This window comes from Lithobates pipiens, unplaced genomic scaffold, assembly GCF_037356315.1.
Source record: "Lithobates pipiens isolate NorthernLeopardFrog02 unplaced genomic scaffold, aLitPip1_a1.2 Scaffold_22, whole genome shotgun sequence".
Taxonomy (NCBI): domain Eukaryota; kingdom Metazoa; phylum Chordata; class Amphibia; order Anura; family Ranidae; genus Lithobates; species Lithobates pipiens.
The window spans coordinates 132,295,221-132,315,715 of NW_027507784.1; the positions used below are offsets into that span (position 1 = coordinate 132,295,221).

At 42.1% G+C, this 20,495-nt stretch overlaps 1 protein-coding gene across 1 annotated transcript in view; it reads left to right on the forward strand.

Moving 5' to 3' along the window:
* Window positions 1-20,495, forward strand: part of BARD1 (BRCA1 associated RING domain 1) — a 146,419-nt gene that overhangs the window by 40,359 nt on the left and 85,565 nt on the right. The window contains exon 4 of the mRNA XM_077448326.1: window positions 19,115-20,145. Coding sequence (XP_077304452.1) covers window positions 19,115-20,145 — 1,031 coding nt within the window. The remainder of the gene's footprint in view (window positions 1-19,114; window positions 20,146-20,495) is intronic.

A 20,495-nucleotide genomic window follows, 5' to 3' on the forward strand; every position in this document is an offset into this window, starting at 1 on the left:
TGAGGCACCAGCAAAGCGCTGATGTAGCGGCACTTTTAAGGGGGTTAAAAGCGTGTGGCAAAGGCGATGGTAAATCGCCGCTAAAAATAGCGATTTACCACTGATGCCCGCCCACCCCAGTGTGAAAGAGCCCTAAGCCCTGAGTGCTTTCACAAACTCTGTGTGAGCCCTGGTTCATATTGAGTGCGGGAATGAGATGATGCAAGTTCAGCTGAACTTGTACCATTTCTTTCCCGCATGTCAGTCGCGATTTCGGCGGTGATTTCAGAGACATCTGTGTGTGTTTCTGCACAGATGCCAATGGAAATCGCACCCTGAAATTGCAAAAAGTAGTACAGAAACTTGCCTGCAATTGCCGCTGATTTGACATGTCAAACCGCACCAATGTGAACCAGGGTTTAAAAAAAAAAAACCAAGGCAGAACTGAGCCTGAACCACCAGATCTGAGAAGTGGGCCAGACACATCACTAGTGTAGTGGAATTTAGGTTTGCAGACTTGGTGGAACCCCAGTATTACTTTGCTTTATGTTGATTCACATAAGGTATGAGCAAGTATGCAATCAATAAACTTGTAACGTAACCACACTAAACATAAATTACTAGTGACAGTGCAGTCTGTTTATATTGAAAAGGATTATTCTTTGTACAAAAATGTCTTCAGAAACCAACATTATTTTATTTTTTAAACTATGTGGTTTTTCAGCTATAATTATTGTGATGGCAGGCGGTGTCTAGATCAGCAGTACCTTTTGTTAACTCCATTTATTCACAAGGAGATAATTAATTTTTGAAATATGTAAATATGCTTTGATGGTAATTATTCCTTTGTTATCTCTTTATGCTCTTTTATCATCTTTTTCACCTTCATATTTTTGTCATGGTTGTCTTATCAGCTCTAAAACTGACTTAACTTGGTCATATCAAATCTTATTTGTAAAAGGTCTTGGTTGTGATAACGGCACAATTAAAAGCATCATCTTTTTCATCGTTGTATGCTATTTACAGCTTGTATTTAATTTATGTAATACTCCTTTAAGTCTAAACTCTGACGAGATCATAAAAATAACATTTAAAGCAGGCATGCATTCTTTGAGGAAAAAAAAAATGTTTTATGTATATTTACATCCTGCTAGCCCATTTGTCTTCTGTAATCCTCTGCACATCAGTACTCCGAGAGAGGAAAGGTTATCATCATAAGCCAGTCACAAAGGGTCACTGTGCCTGGGTTCCAGTAATGCCACGTACACACGACCGGACTTTTCGACAGCAAAGGTCAGACGGAAAGAATCCGTCAGACAATTCGATGTGGGCTCCATCGGACCTTTGCTGTCCAAAAATCTGACGGACTTTAGAAATAGAACATCAAATTTTTCTGCCGGAACTCCGCCAGACCCAGTTCCTATGGAGAAATCCGCTAATCTGTATGCTGGTCCGATGGACAAAAACTGACACTAGGACAGCTATTGGCTACTGGCTACACACAATCGCACTAAAGTCACACTAATCCGTCAGACTTTAGTGTGATTGTGTGTGGCCAAGTCTGTTCATTCGGAAAGTCCGTTGGAACTCCGCAGAAAGTCCATCGGGAAGACCGGCAGACCTAGTCTGACGGAAAGTTTGGTCGTGTGTACGCGGCATAAGAGGAAATGTTGTCATCAGTCTGCTGCAGGCAGGACATGACATTCCCTCTGTCTACCCTCCCCTAGTTATTACTTTACACAGAACACTGCACATGGTAACCTTTAAAGGGGTATTAACCACTTCAATACCAGGCACTTTCACCCCCTTCCTGCCCAGGCCGATTTTCAGCTTGCAGCATTGTTGCACTTGTCGAATGACAATTGCGCAGTCATGCAACACTGTATCCATAATATATTTTGGTATTTAATCACCACTGGGTTTTTTATTTTTCGCTAAATAAACTAAAAAAAGATTGCTTTAAAAAAAAATTTAATACATTTTTCTTCATTTCGGTTAATAATATATATATATATATATATATATATATATATATATATATATATATATATATATATATATATATATATATATATATATATATATATATATATATATATATATATATATATATATATATATATATATAATTTTTTTTTTTTTTTTTTACACATTATGATTGCTTATGCCAGCTTTTCACTGTTATAAGCAATCGTTTTTACTGAATGAAATGGATCAACAGTACACAATGGATGGCATTTATGGATCAATAGTACACAATAGATGGCATTTATTAAAGCCATCCACTGTGTACAATTGCCATGCCATCTGCTGTAAATTGGTTACAGCGATCACATGGCACCGGCAGCAGCCAGTCCACTGATCAGTCATCTGCTGTGTCTGGTGGACATACAGTGGTGTGAAAAAGTGTTTGCCCCCTTCCTCATTTCCTGTTCCTTTGCATGTTTGTCACACTTAAGTGTTTCGGAACATCAAACCAATTTAAACAATAGTCAAGGACAACACAAGTAAACACAAAATGCAATTTGTAAATGAAGGTGTTTATTATTAAAGGTGAAAAAAAATCCAAACCATCATGGCCCTGGGTGAAAAAGTGATTGCCCCCTTTGTTAAAACATACTATAACTGTGGTTGTCCACACCTGAGTTCAATTTCTCTAGCCACACCCAGGCCTGATTATTGCCACACCTGTTCACAATCAAGGCATCACTTAAATAGGAGCTGCTTGACACAGTAAGGTCCACCAGAAGATCCTTAAAAGCTACACATCATGCCGAGACCCAAAGAAATTCAGGAACAATTGAGAAAGAAAGTAATTGAGATCTATCAGTCTGGAAAGGGTTATAAAGCCATTTCCAAAGCTTTGGGAATCCAGCGAACCACAGTGAGAGCCATTATCCACAAATGGCGAAGACATGGAACAGTGGTGAACCTTCCCAGGAGTGGCCGGCCGCCCAAAATTACCCCAAGAGCGCAGCGACGACTCATCCAAGAGGTCACAAAAGACCCCACAACAACGTCCAAGGAACTGCAGGCCTCACTTGCCTCCAGTTAAGGTCAGCGTTCATGCCTCCACCATCAGGAAAAGACTGGGCAAAAATGGCCTGCATGGCAGAGTTCCAAGGAGAAAACCACTGCTGAGCAAAAAGAACATCAAAGCTCGTCTCAATTTCTCCACAACACATCTTGATGATCCCCAAGACTTTTGGGACAACATTCTGTGGACCGATGAGACAAAAGTGGAACTCTTTGGAAGGTGTGTGTCCAAGTATATCTGGCGTAGAAGGAACACTGCATTTCATAAAAAGAACATTATACCAACAGTAAAATATGGTGGTGGTAGTGTGATGGTCTGGGGCTGTTTTGCTGCTTCAGGACCTGGAAGACTTGCCGTGATAAAAGGAACTATGAATTCTGCTGTCTACCAAGAGATCCTGAAGGAGAATGTCCGACCATCTGTTCGTGTACTCAAGCTGAAACAAACTTGGGTTCTGCAGCAGGACAATGATCCTAAACACACCAGCAAGTCCACCACCGAATGGCTGAAGAAAAACAAAATGAAGACTTTGGAGTTGGCTAGCCAAAGTCCTGACCTGAATCCTATTGAGATGTTGTGGTATGACCTTAAAAAGGCCGTTCATGCTCGAAAACCCTCTAATGTAACTGAATTAGGACAATTCTGCAAAGATGAGTGGGCCAAAATTCCTCCAGGACGCTGTAAAAGCCTCATTGCACGTTATCGCAAACGCTTGGTTGCAGTTGTTGCTGCTAAGGGTGGCCCAACCAGTTATTAGGTTTAGGGGGCAATCACTTTTTCACACAGGGCCATGATGGTTTGGATTTTTTTTCACCTTTAATAATAAACACCTTCATTTACAAATTGCATTTTGTGTTTACTTGTGTTGTCCTTGTTGGTTTGCTGTTCCGAAACACTTAAGTGTGACAAACATGCAAATGAACAGGAAATGAGGAAGGGGGCAAACACTTTTTCACACCACTGTATCGGGTGACAGATCGCTGTGCAGCCTGTTGTGGGAGGACGTCCTATGATGTCCACCCTGAGCGGTGAATGTACCTCCAGGCTCCTGCCCATCATTTGCCTGTCTATAGGCTGGGCAGGAAGTGGTTAAACACTCTAAGGGCTCATTTACACTTGCTTCAGACATGCTGGTTTTTTTTGTTTTTTTTTTTTTTTTTTTTTTTTAACTACTTCCCACCCGGCCACTGTATATAAATGGGCGGGTGGGCGCTCTCTCCTTTTGAGAGGATGTTCAGGAACGTCCTTCAGAAGAAGGGGGATCGCCTGCGCAGCAGCGCAATCTCAATGTGCTTGTGTCTCCGATCAGCAGGAGGGGATGTACAATAAAGTAAATAGGATTTTTATAACAGCTTACCTGTAAAAAAAAATTATTGGAGTACATCACAGGACACAGAGGTACATTGCTTTGCTACAAAAACTGAGGTACTCCTGGTAGGAGGTAAGGTTATATAGGGTTTGAACATTCCTTTATTGGGTATACCAGTGTCCCATCACCCGAAGGTGCCTATATACCCATATAGTTACTACTATGGCTCTGTGTCCCGTGATGTACTCCCAGTAAAGGATTTTACAGGTAAGCTGTTATAAAAATCCTATTTTTCTTGTTTTTACTAAAATTACGTTTTAACAAAACTGACAGTGCCTACAAGCTCTACACAAATCTCCCCCTGTGCAGTTTGTAGCACTCCCAATGCATTTCTTATCACAGATAAAAAAACAAAAACAAAGCTACTGTGACTTCAACACTTTATAGTGAGGGGCTGACCAATCCAAGAGCCCCCTTATTGGCCTTTTAAGACAGTTAAAGTGGTTGTAAAGGGTTTTTTTTTTTTTCTTTTACCTTCAGGAATTTCATACTTGAAGGTAAAAAAAAAAAACCTTCAGTGTACAGCTTCCCCGTTCTACTCACCTGAGCCTGATCCCAATCCACCGTATGTATGAGAGCAGGAGCTCACTGGGTCTCTCAATCCTTGGCTGAGGCACGGCAGCTAGAGCCATTGGATTCCACTGCTGTCAATCACATCCAGTGAGGGGGGAGCATGCTCTGTGTCTCATAAACACATAGGTGGTTCGGGAGCTAGCACTCACGCTTACTATAGGGGCACTCAACAGGGGGGAGGGGCCAGGAGCATCGGCAGGGTACCAGAGAAGACGATTGGGGCTGCTCTGTGCAAAACCATTACACAGAGCAGGTAAGTTAAAAAAACCTTGACCTTTTACAAGCACTTTACCTAATGGATAGGCTGTGCATTTATAGTTCTAAAGCATTTGAACTTGAGAATTTGCTCATTGTTTTGACCTGATAAGGTGTCCAATCATTCTTTGAGATCTTCATGAGATCTCCTGGCCACTGGTGTCTGTGGGGTAGCATAGACCTGAGATTGTTACCTGGTCAGACTAAAATCGGATGGATTTGGCCTTAATTAACTCTACAACTTTACAGTGTTGTAAAGTAAAGGCTGGTCCACACATGCGATGACTGATGTCTTTCCACACTGGATAAACACCAGTCTACTAGGGCACATAGAAAACAATTGTTTTCTATAAGTCTGGTTCACACTGCAATGTAGCCGCACCACATGTTACGGAGATATGAATGACATGTTACTTTTTACGATTCAAATAAAGTTTAATTTAAAAAAAAAACTAAAATGGTGCTATGCGATGAAACCCGCATCAAGCCGCCCCCCTCACCACCACACGATATAAGTAAAAACTGACAGCTGCTTGCACGCTAAATGCGCCACAGTGTGAATGAGCCCTTGGTGTCTAATTTTTCATCCAGGAGGTTTTCCATGTCTGTCTGCCAGGTGACAAATTGAATGCCTTTTTAAAACTTGTTAAGGATTTTGGGACTTGCACAGCTATTCAGGTTGGCGATAAGATGGATGTCTCAGTCCAGATTGTTCTTTTCAGTTAGTAAATGGCCCCTACTATGTGTCCATATGCCTCAATGAGAAAACTCAGTTTCTTTTCTTTAACATTAGATAAAATAGCGGTGTCCTTCATTTGTGAGCCAAAACTTGCATATTTGAATTAGTAATGCACCAAATGCGGGGTTCTTTCTGGAATTTAGCTCCGTGCTGAAGGTTTCAGGATTCAGTCAACTGAATCTGCATCCTAATTTCTTTGGAATTTTAGTGCACAGCAAGAATCTTTTTTTTTTTTTTAGGAGAAAAATTATGCAACATAATGTTCTTTATTTATAGTTAATTTAAACATTTGGTTTTAGAATGAATTGGTGTACGCAGTGTAATATTTGTGTCCATGCATTGTTTCCCTTAAGTGTCCAGAAGGGCCATCTTTTTTTCTCTTTAAATTATCCAGATTTATTATCTTTCAGAACATTTGTCTCATCTTGCTTAGCTTCTCATTGTACCCATAGCCTGAAATGTTCCAGTAATATTAATTTCCAACAAGATTATTAGCTATGGTGTGTTTTTTTTTTTTTTTTTTTTATGCTCCAGGTTGATTGGGTAACAAACTCCATTGCACAGCTTTCACTCTAGCTCAGGTGTCAGTGGGAGCAATAGTAGCCCATTGTTGGTGTCAATGGAAAAACATATGCCCAATCGTTGGTGTCAATGAAAGGAATTGTGCCCCATCTTTGGTTTCAAAGGAAGAAATGGTGGTGCCAAAGGGTGGAATTATTCCCTTTTGATGGTGTCATTGGGGAAAAATAGTACCCCACGGTTGGTGTCAGCAACAGGAATTCTGCCCCATTGTTGGTGTAAATGCATGAAATAGCGCCCCAAGATCTGGAAAGACAGACAAAAGGGAGCAGTTTGGAGACTGCTGCTCTAGCTCCAGACTGTCTGAGCCACATCTATACAGCAATAGGTTTTGGGTCAAGAAAAATCTTTGGAACTCAGGGGCGTGTCTAAATACTTCCCCGCAGCTTGGGTGTTTGTATGGAAGTGTCTCCTAGTGTGTCCAGCTGCAATGAAGTGTTCAATTCTGACAATGCAGTTGGGGGGGGGGTGGGTTATGTATGTGGGATAGTTGATCCTGTGACTTCTATAGTCGCGTGTGAGGATCTTATCTCAAACTGGTTAGATAAGAGCACTTTCCCACCAGATGTTTGTCATGTTGCCTTTTGTAGATGAGTTCCTCAACATGTATCTGGGGAAAAGGGAAGGTAAGAGTGGAGTGCATTGGGGCATGTATATAGTCTGCACAGGCTTTAGAAATTATCTGTTCTTTACATACCAGTGAACGTTTGTGTGAGAAGGTAAAGGCTTTTTCCTCATATTCTGGATCTGGAGTTGAGTAGTTGGGTAAGGTTGGTTGAGAGAAATTGAATACATTACCATATAGTTGAGTGGTGGTTCTGTTTGAAGAGTGGAAATGAAAGAGACTATTATCAGGGTGGAATCAGCTGATAAATGAATGTTTGGGAGGGAATCGATTTATGGATTTAATTTTACAAGTATGTCAATTAGTGAGATGTAATGTAGTTCTAGACAGTGGTAGTCATTGAGATATGGGGGTAGTGCACCATTTGTGGCAGTCTGCGAGACCAGAAGTTGCAGTGCAGTCTATCAGGTGATAAAAGGATCTTGCAGAACCAAGTTAGCTATAGATTTAATAGAGCTTACTTTAAAGTGATTGTAAAGTCTATGTAAACAAGGGAAATTATTTGGCGGGATTTTTAAGGGTGCCAACAATGAAAGAAAGTCATTACAATGCTCTACAGTAAGTATGTAAAATGACAAGGTTTTTATTGTTAAATAGAAAACATAATTAAAAAGTTTCAATATAAGTTATGCGCGCACATGTTCAAAGATACATCTTGGAATTTTAAAACGGATGATAAAATATAATCACTCGGTAATAGCATTGGAGTGATTGTCCCGACATGTTTCGCCACTCTGGGCTCATCAGGGGATGTTTAAAAAAACAATTGGATGTAACGCTGCATAGAACAGAACAAAAAAAACTTACATTGATTTTGAAGTATAATACATAACAATGAAATAAAACTGTAAAAGTACAGTAGGGTATCCCATTGACCGCCGAGCCCATCATCAAAATCTTACCCATACCAAGGTCTTATGCCTGCGACTCAATGTCCAAACAAGGGAAACCCTCACTGAGTAGTGCACGTAAAAGGTGCCGAATGAGGCAGAGAAGAGCTTTGCAGCTTGAATCTAGCCAGAAAAGTGATTCAAGTAGAGCATTGTAATGACTTTCTTCCCACCAAATAATTTCCCTTGTTTACATTTACATACAGGGATGTTGGTGCCTTTTTGTCTGTCATTGCCACCCACCCATATTACCACTTTCCATGATTGCAAAGTTTTTTTTTTTTTTTTTTTTTTATATAATAAAAACAAAAAAGTTATACTTGCCTGCTCTATTGCAGTGGATTTGCACAGAGCCTCTTCTTCTCTGGTCCCTCTTCTGTGCTCCTGGCCCTTCCCTCCTGTTCAGTGTCCCCTCAGCAAGCAGCTTGCTATGGGGCACCCGAGCTGAGTCACAGCTCCGTGTCCATTTAGACACACAGCCCTGACCCAGCCCTGCCACCTCTCTCCCCTGATAGGCTAGCTGACTTTGACAGCAGTAGGAACCAATGGTGCCGCTGCTGTGTCTCAGACAATCAGCAAGAAGAATCTGGACGGCTGAGAAACTCGTGAACATCGATGGAGAGAGAGGGACCTCATGTAAGTATTAGGGGGGCTGCTGCACACAGAAGGCTTTTTATCTTAAAGTGGGTGTAAACCCACTCTCATCCTTTCTAAACTACTGCAATATTGGTTATCTATAAAGATATACATGCCTCCTGCATGTATACTTATCTGTCAAATGTCTCCCCTCTGTCTGCTATGAGACCCGAAAAAATGCAGATTTTGTGGGTGGGTCTGTTTTCAAGGGCTCAGTGGGTGGAGTTGTGATGTTTGTAGACTCCCCGCCCACCTTTACACTCCCCTTATCAACATGCATTTTCTCCTGTGTATTTCTTACACTGAACTTCTGCTATGATCACTAACATCCAGTCAAAACCCAGAAACCTCCCCACATGACTTCAGCATGCTAAATCATCCTTGCAGAGGGCAGCAGAAGAAAGGAGTGGGAGGGAATTAAAAAATAATTCATGTCTCTTAGGCTAGTGCACGAGATATGTAAATCACCTGTCACTCACAGCAAGGGGGAGGATTTGACAAAGTTTTTTTTCTCTGTTTGTCAGGATTTATCTCACTGAACAATAAAAGAGGATTACTCAGACATGGATTAACTCTTTGTGGCAAGACTTATACTCTACATCAGGGATATGCAATTAGCTGACCTCCAGCTGTTGCAGAACTACAAGTCCCATGAGGCATAGCAAGACTCTGACAGCCACAAGCATGACACTCAGAGGCAGAGGCATGATGGAACTTGCAGTTTTGCAACAGCTGGAGGTCCGCTAATTGCATATCCCTGCTCTACATTATGACATCAAAAAAATAAAATAAAAAATATTTTGATCTTACATCCACTTTAATGCATAGGATGCATTAAGATAAACCTCCTGCCTTTACAACCCCTTTAAGATTATTAGATGACGTTTCTCACTTCAGCGCAGCAGAAAGTCGCATTAGCAGTTCATCGATAAACTCCCTGAAGTTTCTCTTTTTAAATGCTGAATTTTTTCATGTTTTATTGGAGTGTACCTTTAAGAGTAAACGCTAAATTCACATTGTAAGAATTAGTCTTTACACAATAAAGGCACATAACATAATTACATTGGAATCCTACAAGAATTGTTTTTCATTTTCTTTGTGTTCTTTGTTTTAATCATTTCTACTGCAGCTCTGCCTTCTTTCACAGAAGTATTTGACACTCTGCTCTGCAAATGGTTGTTATTAACCACTTTTTCTGTAAAGTATCATTACTGCAATTACATTGGTAATTAGAACAAAAAAAAATGAGATTAGGAGACAGCAGGGCATGCCATACAGATGAGTTGCCTGATGCAAACCAAGGCAGTGTAAACATGTTTTTGGTCTACTTGACTTGTACCAGTTCATTATCTTCTAAAGCAATTTTTATCAGAAAAGTGAACTTTATTTCTCTGGACTTTATTTAATAGGCATGTGCTGATGAATTTGTTTACGTATTACTTTTTTTAATGAAAACTTGCTTGACTTGTACCAGTTCATTATCTTCTAAAGCTATTTTTATTTTTTTTTACAGAAAACTTACATTTGTACCATTTCAAGTGGGTTGTAAAGGGGGAAAAAAACAAATGTTTAAATAACATGTCTATACAGTACTTACCTGCTCTGTGCAATAGAATTGCATAGAGCGGTCCGATCCTCCTCTTCTCGGATCCCACACTGGCGCTCCTGGCTGCTCTTCTCTTGCTGGTGCCCCCCAATAGGAAACAGATTCCCATGGGGGCACTCGTGCGTGCTCGCTCATGGGCCTTGCTGCTGCGTTCATTGACACAGACTGCAGGACTTGTCTCGGCCCCACTTCCTCGTCACTGATGTTGATTGGCGGGAGCCAATGGCTCTCACTGCTATCAGTCTGCCTGGGGAGGAGGAACAAAGCCAGGAGAGCTGCAGCTCTCATGCATAGCACTGGATTGCGATGGAGTTCAGGTAAGTATGGGGGGGGGGGGTTGAGGGGGCCAGTCTATGACACAGAAGGTTTTTTTACCCGAATGCATTAAGGTTAAAAACCTTGAGACTTTAGAACCACTTTAAAGAATATGTAAACCCAACATTTCTTGTTCCTGATATGTGCCTGCTGTACCATGTACTTGTATGAGAAAGTATCCTGTTCTCTTTGTATTGTTTTCTTTGTGTGAAATCCCTGGTGTTCCCGCCAGTCCCTTTTGCTTTCCTGTTAAAAACTGACCAAACTAAGCAGGAGAACACGCTGTGGTTAGTTCTATAGCTGTGCTGGGAACTCAACCTGCTGTCCTCCAATGATCATACTTGCCCTGACAACCCCCCCACAGCCTTTCACTGGGAAGATCAGTGTAATGCTGTTCCTCCTCCCCCCAGCTCTCATGCAGCTGAGAACAGAGGGAATGTGATCACTTATAAAAGGGGGAAAATTTATTTTATAATGTTTTTTTACATCTATACACAAATGTTTTGCCTTTTCATTTCTATTTTAAACTGAATGAGTTGTTTTACACAGGTGCGGGTTTACAATCAATTTAAATATGCCCATGCAGGTCATAGCAATATGTTCACTTTAATGCAGACCCCCACAGCATCATATACTCCTCTTCATTCCTTCTCTTTCTTCAGTACTAGGGGTGAAAGAAAAGCAGGATTTAACCACTTCAGCCCTGGAGGTGTTTCGCCCCCCTTATGACCAGGCCAATTTTTTCCTGCGGTCCATCGTCACCTGATCTCCCATAGGGGAGAACGGCGCTGTGACAGGTCCGTCTCTGCGCAGTGTGCAGAGACAGACCTGTCATCTTCCTGCTCAGCGGAGATCGCTCCGGCGATCCCCGCTGAGCAAGCTGATCCACGGGGCGGATCAGCACTGATCCACCCCGTGTGAAAGGACCCTTTATCAGTTGAACTTAAGTATAAACAATGTAACATTTTGTCAATGGAATAGACTTTTCAGTGTAAGTGAAAAAATGTTTAACCAGTTAAACACTAAAACTTTTTCTGACATTTGTTGCGACATTTTACATTGACATTTTACATTGCAAGAATCGTGAGAGAATTGTGATCTTTTTATTCTAATGCCGCGTACACACGTAGCAGACTATCCAGCGGACTTAGTCTGGTGGACTTTCCGCTGGACTTTCCGAATGAGCTACTTACCCACACACGGCACTTTTTCAGCGGACTAATACGGCATACTAAGTTCGCCGGACTATCCACCGTACTTTTGAAATGAGCGGACTCGCCCACACACGTGGAGTAAAGTCCGCTCATTGGAGTTAAAGGGGAATCCCTACATTGAAAAATCGGCGTGGGGGTCCCCCCTAGGTCCATATCAGACCCTTATCTGAGCACGCTACCCAGCCGACCAGGAAAGGGGTTGGGGACGAGCGAGCGCCCCCCCCCCTCCTGAGCTGTACCAGGCCGCGTGCCCTCAACATGGGGGGTGCCTTGGGGAAGGGGGGGCCGTGCGCCCCCCCCCCACCCCAAAGCACCTTGTCCCCATGTTGATGAGGACAAGGGCCTCTTCCCGACAACCCTTGCCGTTGGTTGTCGGGGTCTTCGGGCGGGGGGCTTATCGGAATCCGTGAGCCCCCTTTAATAAGGGGCCCCTGGATACCGGCCCCCCACCCTATGTGAATGAGTATGGGGTACAATGTACCCCTACCCATTCACCTGTGACAAAAAGTATAAAAAAACACAACACACAAGGGTTAAAATAGTTTATTGCACAGCTCCGGGGGTCTTCTCGCCGGACTCCTCCGCTATCTTCTGCTAGCTCTTTTACTAGCGGAGGAGCCGGCTTTCTTCTTCGCCGCCGCCCTCTTCTTCCGACTTTGGGGGTCTTGTTCCCCTCTTTGGTTCTTCTTGCCGGGCCACCGTGCCTTCTTCTAGCTCTTTTACAAGCGGTGGCCCAGTCTGCTGTCTCCGTCTTCTGTTCTTCTCTTCAGATGTTGCCTCGTCCCTGTCTCTGCTCACACTGGCAGGGACGCGGTGCGGGGGCAACTTATATAGGGACATCACCGGATGATGTCCCCACCCATTATGATGTCACAGTCCCAGAAGAGGTGACGGGTCCAGTGACGCCTCCTTCGCTGGCCCCGGCTACCAGGAGACGCGCTCAAAATGAGCGGACTTTTCTCCGGGCGGGAAAAGTCCGTTCATTTCAAAAGTACGGCGGACTGGCACACACACGGCCGGATTGTCCACCGAAATGCGAGTGCGGCGGACAGATTGGAGTGCAAAAATACTTTCTTAGTCCGCCGGACTTTTGGGTAAAAAAAAGTCCGCCGGAGCCCACACACGGAGGGATTGTTTGATTGTGTGTACGAGGCATAAGCAAAAAAATTGTGATTTCTCATTTTGGCCAGAATCGTGCAGCTCTAGCATCTAGGAGTGCTGCTTTATAGCACAGATATAGGCTAAAATATAGAGCAATTAATCCAAGTTGCCTGCAACCCGTGAAATGTCAGGACACCTGATCTGGGTCACTGACTCAAAAAAAGGTAGAACTGTCAGCTCTGGAGTTTGCAGCTTTAAAAAAAAAAAGCAAAATGTTTTATATTTTTGTTTTTTACAGGGCCCACATCTCTGTATACAAGTCATTTTGGGTACGTGAATGATTTACATTTCTTTTATTTGTTTTTTGGAGATCATGGTGAAAGTAATAATACAAAAATAAAAGCTTGTTTTAATTAAGAAGGTGATGTAGCACTTTGTTCTTTGGCACTGTATTGGGAATTTTGGTTACCACCATGTTACTATAACCTGACTTCTCCTGCCTTTAGTGGTGCTGAAAGTAAGTAGATTGTAATAGCCCCTTCTGTTCAGATATACTTCTTTCTCCAGGCAGTACTTAACGTTTGTTTGGTTATACAGTATATAACTTATTTTGCATGTGTTGCATTCCACATAATAGCTTAAGATGAGTGTTTAAACGGCTGTCTTTTCCTTTTTTTTTCTCTAATGCAAAATAATCATTCCACAGTGACTACAAAAACTGTTACCCAGATGGCACCAAACCATTTTCCTTTGATTTTTTAATAAGAGGCACGTTTATCAAAGAGATTTCTCAACGTACTGTTGGTAATGGGAAATAATTTGAAAGGCACACAGTGTGGATCATTATATTTCTTTGATGCAGATTAATGGCAGCTAAAGCAGCGTTTTGTAATTGCTTCATTTTGCCATAGACTTTTTTTTTCCCTTTGTTACATTACGATGGTAGGAGAACTTTGGTTTAGGCTTATAGTTTTTACACACATGAAGGAAAGATTTTGGATGTCTGCCAGTTTCATAGAAAACTTCATTCATCTTTCAAGTGGCATTGTTGCTTTTTATTTTTATTTTATTTTTTCCGTAGGATTCTGTATTGTGTTCCATTACATCTTAACTGCTTAAATCCTGGAAGATTTTACCCCCCTTCCTGACCAGAGCACTTTTTGCAATTCGGCACTGCGTCGATTTAACTGACAATTGCGCTATTGTGCAATGTTGCACCCAAAAAAAATTGATGTCCTTTTTTTCCCCACAAATAGAGCTTTCTTTTGGTGGTATTTGATCGCCTCCTGCGGTTTTTATTATGTCCCTTTTTTTGGGACCATTGGCATTAATACAGCGATCAATGCTATAAAAATGCATTGATTACTGTAAAAATGTCACTGGCAGTGAAGGGGCTAACACTAGGGGGCGATCAAGGGGTTAATGTGTTCCCTAGTGTGTGTTTTTAACTGAAGGGGGAGGGGACTGACTAGGGGAGATGACCGATCGCTGTTCATACTCTGTATGAACAGAAGATCTGTCTGTTTTCCCCTCAGAGAACCACGTGCCAGCTGCAATCGCGGTAGCCCAGCGGTGATTGTGACCATCGGGCATCGCATCGGCTCGGGGGGCGCACCCCCTAGTGGCCACAGGGCGAAGCGACGTTGCATACCGTCGTTTCGCCCAGCCCTGCCATTCTGCCACAGTACAACTGCGGCGGCTGGTCAGCAAGTGGTTAGAGGAAACCTTTTCTGAGAGTAAGATATTGCAGTCTGCAGATGCTAGTTGTCTGGCTCTCTTTTACCCTCATGATCTATTTTGACTCAGTGACTTAAAGATATTCAAGCCAGGCACTTAGCATTTTCTGGAGGAGGTGAACCATGCCAGCCTCCATATTAGATACCAAACAAGAATAAATGTTGAGGGATGACCCTTGTCCGAATCATTCATGTTGGATTTTTAGCATGAACTGTGGATAGATTCTGACCCTTCCTAGAGGTCTGCTGACTGCTTAAAATACTTTTGAAAGCAAGTCTGTCATTTACTCAAAGTATATTAAAAAATGACATGCTTGCAAAGGAATATTTACCACCGCGAGTAAAAGATCTGAAAGAAGGCGTGGAGGCCCGGCAAGAAGAACCGAAGAGGGGGTCAAGACCCCTGAAGAGAGGGGCAAGACCCCCGAAGTCGGAAGAAGACCCCCGGGCGGCGACGAAGAAGAAAGCCGGGCTCCCCCGCTAGTAAAAGAGCAGAAGATAGCGGAGGAGTCCGGCGAGAAGACCCCCCAAGACGGGTGAATGGGTAAGGGTTCATTGTACCCCATACTCATTCACATAGGGTGGGGGGCCGGTATCCGGGGGCCCTCTTATTAAAGGGGGCTCCTGGATTCTGATAAGCCCCCCGCCCGAAGACCCCGACAACCAACGGCCAGGGTTGTCGGGAAGAGGCCCTTGCCCTCATCAATATGGGGACAAGGTGCTTTGGGGTGGGGGGCATGCGGCCCCCCCTTCCCCCAAAGCACCCCCCCATGTTGAGGGCACACGGCCTGGTATGGCTCAGGAGGGGGGCCACTAGCTCGTCCCCACCCCTTTCCTGACCGGCCGGGTTGCGTGCTCGGATAAGGGTCTGATATTATGTTTTTTGGCGTAGGGCTTCCCCTTTAAGTCTATACCAGGTGACGAGACAAGCGATGTGTCAATCTCACTAATCTTCACTAGTCCCGGTTATCTGGAGCCGCGTTCAAAATGAACGGACTTTCCTATGTGTGTGGGCAAGTCCGTTCATTTCAAAAGTACGGCGGATAGTCCCGTATGTGGGCATGTCCGCTCGTTCGGACAGTCCGGCGGACTTTACGACGGTTTGTCCACTGGACTAAGTCCGCCGGATAGTCTGATCCGTGTGTATGCGGCATTATACAAAAGGGAACTGAGTGAACCAAGTATATGAAAAAAATTCAGTGCTTTTCAAGGAAATGGGGTGAACCAAATATAAGGGAACTTCAGTGCGCTTTAAAACACAAAGACTTTAATATCCCATCACCACATAGATTCACTTCTTACCAGATAGCAGTAGTTTCAGGCATTGGATAATAATCCCACCATGCTCCAACAGACTGTGCTGTAAAAACGAACCAAATTCCAGGTAGCAGCAGTATCAGACTGTCCATTCCCATATTAACAATAAATAAAAAGTTTTTACTCAGCCTCTGAGGATCCTATTTATGTCTGCTGTTCAATGCTGTTCACCTCTTTGATTATATCTTATGTCCTCATTTGTCTGTGAGTTTTGGACAGCAGTGGCCACAGCTACATTTAATTTTTCTTTTTGACTTTTCACTTGGCCTCTTGTTTGTGCGCCTGGATTTTTATTGTCAGTTTTTATTGTGCTACATAAAGATGCCCTAGGCTATAAGAAGTTTGGCAAGACCCTCAAACTGAGCTGCAGCACGGTGGCCAAGACCATACAGCGGTTTAACAGGACAGGTTCCACTCAGAACAGGCCTCGCTATGGTCGACCAAAGCAGTTGAGTGCATGTGCTCAGCATCATATCCAGAGGTTGTCTTTGGAAAATAGACATATGAGTGCTGCCAGCATTGCTACAGAGTTTGAAGGGGCAGGGGGTCAGCCTGTCAGTGCTCAGACCATATGCCGCACACTGCATCAAATAGGTCTGCATGGCTGTCATCCCAGAAGGAAGCCTCTTCTAAAGAGAATGCACAAGAAAGTCTGCAAACAGTTTGCTGAGGACAAGCAGACTCAGGACATTGATTACGGAACCATGTCCTGTGATCTGATGAGACCAAGATAAACGTATTTGGTTCGAATGGTGTCAAGCATGTGTGGCGTCAACCAGGTGAGGAGTACAAAGACAAGTGTGGCTTGCCTACAGTCAAGCATGGTGGTGGGAGTGTCATGGTCTGGGGCTGCATGAGTGCTGCCGGCACTGGGGAGCTATAGTTCATTAAGGGAACCATGAATGCCAACATGTACTGTGACATACTGAAGCAGTGCATTATCCTCTCCATTTGGAGACTGGGCCACGGGGCAGTATTCCTTGAGGCGATTCAGTTTGCGTTGTGCACTATACAAATATTTCACTCACTCAGTATTCCCCAATAATGATCCCAAACACACCTCCAGGACAACCACTGCCTTGCTAAAGAAGCAGAGGGTAAAGGTGATGGACTGGCCAAGCATGTTTCCAGACCTAACTCTATTGAGCATCCTCAAACGGAAGGTGGAGGAGCGCAAGGACTCTAACATCCACCAGCTTTGTGATGTCATGGAGCAGTGGAAGAGGACTCCAGTGGCAACCTGTGAAGCTCTGGTGAACTCCATGCCCAAGAGGGTTAAGGCTGTGCTGGAAAAAAAAATGGTGGCCACACAAAATATTGACACTTTGGGCCCAAAATGGACATTTTCACTTAGGAGTGTACTCTCTTTTGTTGCCTGTGGTTTAGACATTAATGGCTGTGTGAGTTATTTTGAGGGGACAGCAACTTTACACTGTTATACAAGCTGTACACTCGCTACTTTACATTGTAGCAAAATGTCAGTTATTCAGTGTTACATGAAAAGATCTAATAAAATATTTACAAAAATGTGAGAGATGTACTAACTATTGTGAGATGTATGTATATGTGTTTTTATATAGCAAAAAATACTGATTTCAACTTTGTAAGAAACAAGTGACCGAAAAAGGTTTAGTCTTTTTAAGGGATTAAAACTTCCCTCTTCTACACATGGAAGTTTATCCCTTTTGATCTAAGAACAAAGAACAAAAAAGTTGAAATATTTATAGTTATCTACAACTTGGCAGGCTGCCCGTGTTGTGTTGTGTGTTTGTTTTTTTTTTTTTTTTTGACAGTGTGAGTGAGAAGAGAACACTCTACACTTTACTTGAATGAATTGGGAAATTCTGCATAGAAAACATGAGGGGGGTTGAATCGAGATCATGATTTTTTTTTTTTAACGATTATTCTTACAGCTATAGCAAGTCATAGTTTCAAATATGCTTTAATGACCGGCTTGGTGCAAACAGAATGGTGCAAAGTGGTACCTTTTTATTTAAAAAGGGAGTAAACTTTTTTTTTTTTTTTCCTAGTTACTACAGACCTGTGAGTTTTAAATGGTTGATAAAGGACAAGGACAAGCGTATCTTTCAAAAATATATGTGGTAGCCAACACTGAAGGATAGGTGTTGCCAAAAAATGTACTTTCTTTTTATGAGGAAGTAAGCAGGATTGTGGACAAAGGGGTAGCTATGGATGAGGTACCATATATTCGGACCTTGTTAAAGAATTTCACAGGATTTCAAAGAAATAGTTATTACTCCATTGGTGACAAATTGGACCATACCCTTGAAGTGTGCGTGCGTCTTTGAACTAGAAGAATGTGTTTCCTTTTTTTATTTTTTTATTTTACCAATTTATTTTGAAACTGAGTATGTGAAGGAAAATTGCGGAGAGAAAAATGGAAGCTGCGATTTCTGACATCTTTCTTAAAGTACTTGAAAGTACTTAAAGTACTTGTTTTCTCTCTGTCTCTGGCTTCGTTTTTTTCTGAATGACTGACAGAACACTTGACTATGACTGTGCCTTAAAAAATATTGAAGCAGGTGGATCAAATAAATAGCCAGAGAGCAAATTCAAAGTGTGGACAGCAATGGCAGCCTACTTTTAGTTCAGTGCATTTGTCCCTAAACACATTAAGGGTATTATTAAAAAGTGCCTGAGTGAGTCAAGTTCTGTCTTAACCGGTGTTGTTACCCATATCAATCGATCAATCAGCTTCTGTTCATTTCTTTAACACAGCTTCAATAATGAAAATAGAAAAGCCGATTGGCTGCACTTGTCTTGAGACATCGTTTGTTTCAGACAATCTTTATTAATTCCCTCCATTTAGTTTAGTCCTGACGATGGGGTTTATGGGGACATAAAAAATATGCATTCTGAGCCCGGATTTTTATTTTTTTTTATTTTAAAAGCCCTGTTACTATTACATATTTAGGCTTATTATTTTTTTGAATGCTCTTAGCCACACCATCCCAGAATAGCCAATTCACAGCTGTCCTTTCATAGTATGTAAAATATATTCCCATAAGTACCCTCTCTAACACCATTTTAAAATACCATTTCAAAACAATTTCTTCTATTAGAAACTAATGGTGCTTACATAAACGGCTGAAAATGACTTATAATTTCCACTTCTCTTGCAGAAAACAAAATGGATTTATGTCAAGATGCATCACTCAAATCAAGCACCACTGAAGGAGAATGCAATAAAAAACAGATAAAAATGTGGTTTAGTCCTCGTAGAGGGAAGGCAAGGTATGTCTTAGAAAGAGGAGTCAATCAACAGATTCCTTCAAAACATGAACAGATTCCAGTATTCGAAACATACGAGTTTGTGTCATCTTCACCTACTGTGGAGCCCGTGAAAAAGAAAAAGAATTCAAAACAAAGAAAACCCAAAAAGAAGAAACTAGAAGATATCAACCAAGAATGGGGGGTTGGAGAACAAACTCCGAAAAGTGATGATGGCAAGAAAAGTATTGTTTCAAACAATATTCGATCCGTCTCATTTTGCAATTCTCCTGTAGTTTTAACATCTCCCAGTGAACAGGAAAATTACCAAAAATGTGATTCACCAATGAGAAATAATCAGACTAGAACTGAGAATGTTTTTAAAGAACATGCAGAAACTGAATCAAAAAATACTGAAAACTCGCCTGAGGTCACTCTGTTGGAGCCCCAATGTTCTGTGCCAGTTTCTAACAATATTGTATTTAAGTCTCTACCGGAGCAAGGCTGTGACGCTAAAGATGGCGAGGTAGATGAAAGCAATCAACACGAGGATAAGAATAGAGTTGATGATTTTGAAGACAAAGCCAGTAATAAAAAAGCTTTACGAAGTGCAAGGCAAAAAAATGTAACTCCAAAACGAGAAACTAAGGTCTTAAAACGTAAAGAACGCACATCTCCTTCTCCAGTATCCAGTATCTCAAAACGTTCAAGAAAAGAGCCTCAGAAGCCAGGAAGCGGTCCTAAGTCTGAGAAGATAGAAATAAGTGATCCAATCCCGGAACAACCAAAATTGCTTTCTAAGCCTTCCACACCCTCTTCTAAAAACAAAGATGGAAGAAGAACAAGCCAAACTAGCACCAATACCCAGATGTCTCCAAGTAGCCTTTCCGTCTCTAAGAAAAACATAAGAGGAGAGACATTGCTTCATGTTGCCTCCATAAAGGTAATAATTGGACAGCAGTATCGTATTTTTTGCTTATTATTGTTTTCCATCTTAAATCGTTGCCATCTATATACAACAAAAGGTCTTTGCTTGCAAGTCTGTCTTTAAATCAACCATATTTAAACTAGAGCTTCTGTCAAAAACATTTGTCTAGCAACTAGTTTGGAGTACTTTAAGCGGAACAAAATTTTGGCTGTTAATCACTGTGAGCAGGAGGGCTTTTTATTGCAAAAGAGACACATACAATGTCTCTCCTCCTAATAAAATACACCTACTTACTTGCTCATGTAAACTGCTTGCCATGCTCTCAAGTAAACTGAGCTGTGCATGGGAAGCACAGCTGCTGGCAC